Source organism: Asparagus officinalis, chromosome 3 (assembly GCF_001876935.1).
Source record: "Asparagus officinalis chromosome 3, Aspof.V1, whole genome shotgun sequence".
Lineage (NCBI taxonomy): Eukaryota > Viridiplantae > Streptophyta > Magnoliopsida > Asparagales > Asparagaceae > Asparagus > Asparagus officinalis.
In genome coordinates, this window is record NC_033796.1 from 59431990 (window position 1) to 59442687 (window position 10698).

General features: G+C 36.9%; 1 protein-coding gene and 1 long non-coding RNA gene across 2 annotated transcripts; one reads left to right on the forward strand and one right to left on the reverse strand.

Moving 5' to 3' along the window:
- LOC109835169 (protein ALP1-like) lies at positions 1626-2470 on the reverse strand. Its single transcript, XM_020403158.1, has 3 exons — positions 2402-2470; positions 2091-2319; positions 1626-2008 (listed from the first exon to the last, which is right to left on the reverse strand). The coding sequence occupies exons 1-3, from the start codon at positions 2468-2470 to the stop codon at positions 1626-1628; spliced, it is 681 nt and encodes a 226-aa protein (XP_020258747.1).
- LOC109834204 lies at positions 5163-10286 on the forward strand. Its single transcript, XR_002245499.1, has 2 exons — positions 5163-5689; positions 9804-10286. It is a non-coding gene; the product is annotated as an uncharacterized LOC109834204 (long non-coding RNA).

The window sequence follows — 10698 nt, forward strand, 5'->3', positions numbered from 1 at the left end:
TTCATGTTTGTGCTAAATACATCTATCTTATCAACCATCTTTAGCATGATCTCACTATCTAGGTTGATCTTACGAGCCTTTACCTTGGCAGAGGATGACTTAGCTTTAGAACTTGATGTTTTGGGTGCTTCCTTAGGCGGAGGAGTGTCCTCGTCATCTAAAATGTGTACTTGAGTAGATTGGGGAGAATGCATTGGTGAGTTCACCTCATCTCCAAGATTTATGGTCTCACTACGGCTAAACTTTTTTCAAGCATCATTAGCAAATTGACCTGTAGCTTGATCATCGCCGACGATAAGGGCGAGATCATCATAATGCCTCAATGGTTTATTGACATATTGTCCAAGCTTAGTATTCTTAAAGCTCTTATCCTAAAAAAGTATAATTTAATTAATTAGAAAAATTGCTTAAAATGGAAAATAAATTTATTCTTTAACCAGGCTTTATTTACCTTAATCCACCTATCCAAACATTAAGGATCCATAATAACAGTCTTCATACTATCATCCCATCCAGCACCACTAAGATTACGACAAGTTTCCATATCACGAAATCTTGTTCGTAGAGTTTTGATGCGGTGCATGACATTATCCCACTTAAAAACTATGTTGAACTTCTCATTAATGTGTTAAGAAGCCATATGAAAAGCGGTTCTCTTAAAGCTTTTGTCGGGTTTGTAACACTTTCTTACCAAGTCGATAAGAAATGGAATGGGCTCATCATCATAACGGGAATCTTAGAACAAATATTTGTTCCCTTGAGAACCACCTACTTCACCATTTTTTTTTGGATGTGGTGTTTTTCCTCTTCTTCTTTGGATTTAGCGATGTTTCTACCCCTTCTTCTACGAGGTCCCATTTGGAACCTGATTCGGGAGTTGATCCATTACCACTAGTGTGCGAAAGCTGCACCCCACTCAGATTAGGACTGTGAAATTATGGAGGCAAAGTGGGTGAATTGAGCATGTTTGAATATGACCCCATATTATGGTGCATTGGAAAGTAGCTGCTATCATGGAATGGTATGTTCGGGTATGCTTGAGGTGGTTGTACAAAGTACGACTGCTGAAATAAAAAATACCCATCGCCGTGATGCACAGACTGAGGGGGTTGAGGTAGTGGGAAAGGTGAAGGAACAACCCCCTTGCCTTTTTGATTATCTCTCCCACTCAATGAAGTGTTATCAGCAATTACTAATTAAATATAAAAAGTTAGATGAAAGAAGTAAAACATGAATAAAAGCAAAACGACATTAATGGAAATAGAGTTATTGAGTACATATATGAGCATAAATAGAACAAAAATAAAAATCAAGTCTCTGTGATTACACCATGATTATACATATCACAGTAGTCAAATAAAAATCAAGTCTCTGTGATTACACCATGATTATACATATCACAGTAGTCCACTCATATCGCCCAAGCAATGTCATCCCTAAGAGTCTTCCACTCATTTCTTGATTCGGTTTGCTCTCTTTATGTTTGATTTTGAGTAAAATCAACTAAATTAGTGTCATTCTCGAAAGCCACTTCACCATCAATGTCTTCATGATTTTGAGTAAAATCAACTAAATTAGTGTCATTCTCGAAAGCCACTTCACCATCAATGTCTTCATTAAATTCATCATCGTTGATCAACTAAATTAGTGTCATTCTCGAAAGCCACTTCACCATCAATGTCTTCATTAAATTCATCATCGTTGACTAGTTCACCACTTGGATCCACAGTTACAATGAAATTATGGAGTATCATGCATGCCAATACGATATCTACTTGTATAGGAAAAGGATAATGTGGCTTAGCACACAAAATCTTGAAACGATTCTTCAATGTGCCAAATGCAGATTCAATCTTAGAACTCAATGAAGAATGTCTTAGATTGAATAATTCTCTTCTATTCTTAGGTGTTTTACTCGAATGTTCTTTCAAATGATATCGAACACCTCGGTATGGAGAGATGAAACCTAACATGGTTGGGTACCCAGCATCACATAGATAGTATTTACCTACAATTTTATTAATAAAAGTGTTAAGTCAAGTTTGAATATTAAAAGCCATAAATTTTAAGTTAAGTCTATATTTAATTACCATCATAGACTCTCAATCCACGTGGTTGTGGTCTAGACAATGCGTCCTGAAGAATCCTATAATCATTTGCAGACCCCTCCCAACCTACTAGGACATATATGAACAGCTTGTTTGGAGTGCAAGCTGCAAGCACATTATGTGTAACACCTTTGCGGCCTAGAAATCGTGCAACAAGATTAATTGGAAGCATAGCATCTACATGTGTCCCATCTATCATTCCAATGTAATCCTATAATACGTGTATAACACATCTAAATTAAAATTTACTTACATTGATTATACATTTAAATGTGCTTAAAGTGTAGATATACCTTGAAATAAGGGTAGTATAGCGGGTTGTTAATGATCTCTTGGGGAATGTCATTGGGGGCTTGTCTCATGTACCGTCTACGCAGACAAATAATTGCTTGTAATACCTTGTTGAAATATCTACTCACCGTCTCCCCTGATCTTATAAAATGAGTCTAACTATGCGATTTTTAGATTTATGACCCAGAATGTTCAGAGTCGTTATAAGTCGTTCTTCCACTGTTATATTCCTTGAGTCTTTTAGCAGGATATTGTTCCTCATTATACTCGCTAGTTTAACAAAATCACTACTTCTCATTCTAATATAATTCACGCAACTATTACTAAAACCATTATAAATTCACTCTATGTGCTCAATTCTAGCTCTCTCTTGTCTTCTTTTTTCCTTACTTGGACCACTACGAATTGATTTACACCTTGCTTGCATTCTTCTTATGACAATAATTATTATAATTAGAATGGATAGGGCAGCACCTTGAACCATATTTACAACACTTTGTTCATCGGAACAATCACCATTATTATCCATCTACGATGCAAAAAATCATTATCCAGTTAGAAACTAAGTCGAATTGTGTCAAAATCTGAACAAATTACAAATTACAAATTACAAATTACAAATTACAAATTACTAACATGGATTACTACAATATCAAACCAAAAAAATATTATAGTGATATAAATAGCATTAATAAATAACAAAGATATGAACTTTAGCTCCTAAAACGAGAAAAATTACATTAACAACACGCAACCAATTAACATTTTCATACTACCTAATAATGAGATAATTAAAAATACCAAAAATTGATCTTAGAAAATAGGAAATCATGGGGGGATTCTCACTGCTACAGTGACAAGCTCCTCATCACAAATTATAATTTTTTCATCACCTCCAGATATTTATTAGTAATTAAATCTGATATGTCTCACCTACAAAAATAAATCCGTAATACATTCCCAATAATAATGATAAAACAACAAAAATTAATTCTAAAATCTAAGAAATTATATGAAATTTCATAATTTTCTTATCTGTGAAATCTCAAAAAAATAGGAAAATTACCAAAAATGATTCGAAAATCAAAAAATTTGCATAGATCAGACCCCCCTCCCACAAATTTTCTCCATGAATGGGTATTCAAAGTTTTCTAATCATATTTTCTTATCTGTGAAATGTCAAAAAATAGAAAAATCAGAAAATTGATTCGAAAATCCAAAAAATTGTGTAGAGCAGACCCCCCCCTCCCCCACAAATTCTGAGATCATTGTTGTAAATTAAACTAATAATAAGAAAATTAAAAAAAAAATCAATTTTTACCTTCATTTATGAAGCAACAGTGTCGGTAAAGATCAGATCTGATTATTGTCGTCAATGATCAGATCCGAATACAGGGACAAAGTGGGTCGCGGGAGTTTCTGGCGGGAGGAGAGCGCGGAGGTAAGTATAGCTCATCGAAGAAATCAACGAGGAAACCAAACAACCGACGTGGCTGCAGTTTCCGTCGATTTTACGAGGTTGAGGAAGGAATTGTGGGAGAGGAGGAAATCTGACGTGGCGACGATCTTTCTTCAGTTTCGCTTGTGAATTCCTAGCGAACCAAAGTTGGGAAAATAAACCGACAGAAACGTTTTATCCAACGTGGCCAAGAAACTTCTTCCGTGGAGGTGGTGAAAAAGGTTTCCACGGAGATAAAAAATGAACCAAACAGCCCCTAAATGTAGAATTAATGAGGGTTTCCCTAGAGGGTAATTAAATTGTTGATTAATACATAAATGATATTCCAAGAAGTTTTCTCTTGCAACCAGCCACCTAGGCTCGCTATTAAGCTTCCTTAGTGATTGAGGATCACCTCTTTAATATGCTCGGTATTCATCTGCTAATCATCGAAACATTTTTAATGCAAAATAGAACCCAGATAATAAAGAAATGGGGGGTCTGCATGACAAAAACCCAGCTAAAAGAACTCCCGAAAGTAAAACCAATTAAAAGAACCCACTTGCGACTCGCACTTCCCTCTCTCTCTCTCTCTCGCTCTCCTTTTGTCTGCCTCCCCCTTTGGCAGCTGTGAGTAGAGACCAGCTATTGTTGTATAGAGAGACAACATCAAAATAGCCAACTAGCCAGCTGACTCCGGTCACCCGCGGTCAACATTACCAGCGCAGTCGCTTTCGCCGCGAGGAGGGTGTTAAGGTTACCAAAACCACCACCAATGAGGAGAGAGACCGGAGGCCCCACGATGCCGCCGGTGAAGCTTAACGGCGGGGGAGGTCATCGGATCGCGAGGAGGCCTGGAGACAGATCGACAGCCCTCGGATGAATGCCGTCTCCTTCGGCTTTTTCGTCGCCACGCCATCCTCATCTCCATGTTCCTCGTCATGCGCCATCTTCGAGAGTTCCTCCGCCTAGGCCCGACGACGGCGACCGTCCCCCGGGACCCACGGGAGCGAGGGCCCGGGCGCTCGAAGCGCACGGCCGCCGGAAACCTAGCCGCGCCAAGCTCCATTACCCCGCCCAAGGTAACGGATCGGCCCAATTTTACGAAATTAGCCACTGATTTTGGGCATTTTTTCTGGTACCGTAAAAAAGTTTTCGGAATTTTCAAAGTTTGGTATTCTGAAGTTTTTTCCCCCGGCGATTGAATCGAACGAAGTGCTAAAATGTTCACGCTTGTTGTTGAGATATGACATTAGAGAAGTGGAGAAACAAAATCTTCTAGAAAAAATTCAGCTTTTTTGTAGGTCGGGGGGGGGGGGGGGGGACAAAGGTTGAGGATTTGGGGTACCAAATTGTCAAATTAACAGCAATTTGAAAACTTTGGGTATTGAACTGTCAAAATTAGGCATTAAAGTCCGAATAGATTGGAATTTAGGGGTATTAAACTGCAAAAGGGATTTCTTTCTTTTTCTGTGCTACAAGAAAAGAACTATGTATGAGGATGCAGGCTCCTTTTTTGATAAAGTAAAGATTAAGAAAGCAGCAAGGGGCTCATATCTTTGTTCCTGTTTTCTTGCAAAATTATTGAATGCCTACTTTTCTTATCTTTTTGCCTTTTCTTCACACTCTACTGAGCCCCCACTCTCTGTTGTTCCCAAGCCCCAAGCTTTTTGTGTCCCTTATCTAACATTTTAGAGCCACTTGCTTACCATTGTACCCTTTTCATGGTATGGGCGTCACAATTAATTCCAAACAATCCGGGTACCAGCTAATTTGAACTGAGAGCTGAAAATGAACTTGATTCGGATTAGTCTGTACTAGTTCCAATCAGCTTATTCCAATCAACTGAATGGTTAGTCTCACACCTAAATTAGTGAGGGAATCCAACACGGGTTTGGCTATAATGATGAATTGCGCAATAGATACAGGTTTCTTGTTACTCATCAGTCAATCAATTCTTGTAAGCTGTCATAAATGTTGGTTGGAGATTAGTAGTTTCCTTCACACCAATGGGTATGAGTAACGCGAAACAATTACAAAGGATGTTTAGTTTTGTTTCACACTAATTATGTAACACCCGCTCCTTTATTTTCCGATTGAAAAAGAACTTTTTATACAATATGACGTTGGTGGCTTTTGTTGTGTTCTGTAAGTATGGCAATGTGCATTGATTTAAAAGCATAAACATGATCTGACCAGCAGTCTACTAGGTAATGCCAAGCAAACTTGGTAGTTATAGCTTCTGTTCCAAATTCTCATGCTTTTCGTGGAGTGTTGAAGTTGAGAGATTCAACTTCATGTGTCAAGTGTTTGTTTACCAATGTCAAGTATTTTGGATGTTACAATCCTGCAGAGCTCTGCGAAGTATTAGTTAGCATAGGTATGTGAATGAGCCTATATAACATTCCATTTACCGGATTGGACTCGTGCAGTATTGCAAATTAAGCATTCAGCGATAGTTGTAAATTTAACTGAAAACCTACTGAAAGGCCTGCCTGTTATGTATGCTGATGTTTAACAATCTTTTCTTTTATGAAAAACTTTTTCAGGGGTTTGTTCTTTTTTCGCCAAACATTGGCATTGTCATGAGAACCTTGCGTCTTGCCAACCTTCTTTTTCCTGTTCCGGGTTCTTTTCGTTTATTGTCTATTTGTGTTTAAATGTTTCTAAAATGTTGGAAGTTTACTTTGTTCTATTTCTGAACCACATTTTTTATACAGTCCTTGGTTATTTTAAAAATATAGAAAGTGAAATATAGGAATGCCAATGATTATGGATGTTAAATACCAACACATACAATATTGCCATCAATAGGAGATGGATTACTACTTGGTACGCTGCATCTGTGTGATGTATCTCACAGAGTGACCTTTGGAGGCTCACATTAAGGTTCCAAAACCTCTATACTTAAATGCTGAAACCATTACGGAAGTAGTGCATTCATTCACATGCAAAGACTTAGTCTATGTGAAATGTTAGTGTTCCCCTTAGCACGGGTATATTATTTTTTCAGACAGTATACGACTCGTTGCTTTGTTGTGTATCGTTTCTTGCACATGCAGTGTAAAACCAGTTTTAGTAGACTACTTCGCGGAGTTTTGTTCAAAGGAGGATGTTACACCTTCATCTTAAAAAATTAGCTCTAGCAAAATTCTTTGAATGCTGAAATATTAGTTTTATTGTACTGCATGATTTCTGCCTTAACATTTGACACCTAGAATAGAGTATGCAGACACATTCCTAGATGTATGCCAGCATGTTGCTTTTATATTACGCAAGAGTGTGTAACATATTCTAGCTCAGTTTTACCAATTTCTTAGATCCATATTTTATGATGCGGATTTTGACATTGCATCATCTGGGATACAGCTTGCAGACATGTTCCTGGATATATGCCAAATTGTCAACATGTTCCTAGATATATGCCGACATGTTCCTTTTATGTTATACATTATTGTAACAACTTCGTTTCCCAGTTTTGCTAGATCCCTATTTTATGAAGCAGATTTTGGCAGTACACAACTAGGTCTAACAGCCTAGCCCAAGGAAAATCAGTTTGGGAGTCATGCAAAAAGAAATTTTTTGAACGACCCTAGTTGGATCTCTTTAAGGCAGCATGGATAACTCTCTAGTTGATTACCTTGCTTACTGAATTGTGTCACATTTAGTTGAATATAGGAAGAACCGGAGTTGAAAATAGGGTGAATTTGATGATCAGTTTGGGAGTCATGCAAAAAGAAATTTTTGAACGACCCTAGTTGGATCTCTTTAAGGCAGCATGGATAACTCTCTAGTTGATTACCTTGCTTACTGAATTGTGTGTCACATTTAGTTGAATATAGGAAGAACCGGTGTTGAAAATAGGATGAATTTGATGATTTTGATTGAAAAAGAAATAAGGCATGAGATTAGTCAGATGGTGACTTCTACTAGGGAGATAATTTGATGCATTTTTAAACAGCGTTTAGACCCAGTAATCCACAAAGGTCTCTCCATTTAGATCAAATTATGTCAAGTTGTATTATCCAAATCTATTCATAAATCTTTCATTTGGACCGTAGTGAAATTTCTAAAAGTTGGCAGTGGGACCTATGATTCATTGTTTTTTTAATATTCTATTTGGTGATAGTGCAATTTAATTTTTTTAAATAAAAATCTCTGTTAAGAGAAATAGAAAACTAATATCATGTTTAGCAACCTACGTATTTTAACTTATGAGTAAGTTTTTTACTTTTAAGTACCTAAAATCATGTTAGGTAAAACTTACTTATTTTTTACTAATAAGTATGAAAAAAATAAGTTGGGATCTTCCAACTTATTTTTTTGGTTTTTTTAAGAATAGTTATTGATTGATGTTAAATGATTAGTTTACCTTTTTAAAAAATATAATAAAAATAAGTAATAAGTAACTTGTAATGTTTTTCAAAATAAGCCTTAGCCAAACATGCTCTAGATTAGATCTTGATCACCTTTGAGGGAAAGTGTAAGAGTATACTGGCTGAAATCAATCTTGCCTTGCTGATATATGAAGGAAACCGAAGGGATTCTAGGCTCATAGTCCACCTTGCAAAGATGTGAAGCTTGGCCTGATGCGAGCCATAGTGAATGCTCAGGCCTCGGCCAGTTATGAACAAAGATTTAGTTTGTTGGAACATATCCACATGGAAAACAAGCCGATTGGGGAACTCTTAAATTTAGCCGTGTTCCCTTAAATTTAGTCCCTCTAACCATTAGCTTGGGACTCACGTAGCGGTAACTATTTTTTTAGAATCCACATTAAATTTGTGGCTAGCAAGATTTGAACCTGGGTTGCTTGGATACCATCTTAAATTTAGTCCCTCTTAACTATTACACAAACTCTAAAGTTATGGTAAGAATCAAGAATTATAGTTTTATATTAATTCTAATAGGAACCAACTGATTTGATGAGTTCAGTTAAAAAGTAATATTCGGGTGTGAGTTAGTGAATTTAGTCACACATCAACTATGGACATGGTAGGTCCATTTTTAAAAAAGATTATCCAAGACTTTCCGAGGTGTTTCCTTTTGTATCAATTTTGGTTTTAAGTCTCATTGACCGAGTCACCTTTATGTACATAAGTTGAAGTCTCAGCCTATTTCCTAATTTTGCTCACCCAAATTACTTCCATGGACATAATGTGCAAGTGGTTCTTGGCAATCATGAGATTAATGAGAGCTTCTATTCTGCATAGTAAACTGTCATTGTTGTATATTTTTCCACTTGACTCCACTATATATGTGTGACAAGATGATTACCTGGTCAAGTTCCCAATATCCATTTTGCTATAGCATCAATAAGTTCTCTCCTATGGAAATTTTAACCGTAAAATTACCTCCCTTGGAATTTTTTCTTGTAAATCGTAGGCAATGAGCATGTTGTGACTTTAAGATACTCGCATGATTTGTCCACTGGTGGATCTATGATTTTATCCTAGTGATGTCTAACCTCATCTAATTTGTCATAATTGTATTTAGAATCTACGTTGACAATTATGCAATTTTATCCTCCTTAGTGGTGTCCTACCCTAATTCTAGCGGTTTCTTCTAAGTAGTAAATACACGTAAATAAAAATATGTTCAAAGTAAGTAATCCGTTCGTGTCCTGTGACACCAATAAATGCTATGTAGATTTGCCACTTATTAGTAATTGTTTCGCCACAATCCATCTGAACTTTAAGTAGTTTATAATGTGTTTTTCATTTTATTTGGTCATGTTGATCCATCAGATCGCATCACGACATTAAGCTCCCTCGTCAGCTGTCTATAAGATTTTTATATCATAATGTGGCTTAATATGCATTTTCTATCATATATCATAGCATCTTGAAAGGCTAGATAACTCTGTAATGCCTAGTTGTAGGAGAGTATGAACTTAAGCATCCATAAACAGAGGATCATGTTTTGAATGACTGCAAATTCTTATGTAGGTGTTTAATGTAATGCAGATGTCTATCTATGCAAAAGGTGTTTCAGTGTTGATGCCTGGAAACGACATACCTACCTACATTGCGCATCCTGCTCCTCCTCCTCTCCCATGCCCACCTGATCGAGTTATTTGGCCACCTCACCACCATATACCAATCGGCGATTCTCTGCCGAGTTCAAGTTAGAACTTTCTCACTTCCACCACAGATATTATTGACCACGTCTAATTCAACAGCGTAGAGATGTTCATCAATCCTGGAATTATATATGCGGCTGTGGCTAGTATTTGCTTCTTCAGGTAACTAGATCTTTTCAGGCGGTTGTAACTCTAATTTAAGCGGCTGCAATGATGAGTGCAGTCGAATGCTGTTGAAATGTGTATAAATCTATTTTCATGATGTAGAATTATTGCTGCCCCTGCTCCTGAGAGTAATTAGCGTGGTGGCATATCGATGTACAAGAATCTTTATTAATCTTTAGATTTCCTTCCAACTTGATGATTTGACTTCGTGTTAGGGACTTGGTTAGTATGAGATACGTAAGTCCTACATCGAGTAAAATGGAAAGCTTGATGGGGTATTTAAGTGACTTGGTTCTTCCCCCTTAATAGCTAGCTTTTAAGGGTGGGTTCCCCAAGTTACTCTGATACTAATTGTGAGGACCTTATTTCTCTATTGAGCCCTTTAGCCATATTTCTAGCCATGATAAACCTGTAAAGAACAGAGAAGGAAGAGTTGCTAGAGAGAAGTTTGAGGAAGACTTGAGGAAGAGGGAGATTGAGATAGAGTTGAGGAGAAGAAATCAATCTAATTCATTCATTTCATGCCCTTTACTGATCATTACAACTCACTATTTTATACAACTCAACAATTCAATCCTCTCTTAAAGAAACGTGCACTATTTGTGCACGTGCAC

Coding starts and splice junctions, on each gene's coding strand:
- LOC109835169 (XM_020403158.1), bottom strand. CDS start 2,470: ATGAGACAAGCCCCCAATGACATTCCCCAAGAGATCATTAACAACCCG. Junction 2,320..2,401: donor TATACTACCCTTATTTCAAG/GTATATCTACAC, acceptor CACGTATTATAG/GATTACATTGGAATGATAGA. Junction 2,009..2,090: donor TGGATTGAGAGTCTATGATG/GTAATTAAATAT, acceptor ATAAAATTGTAG/GTAAATACTATCTATGTGAT.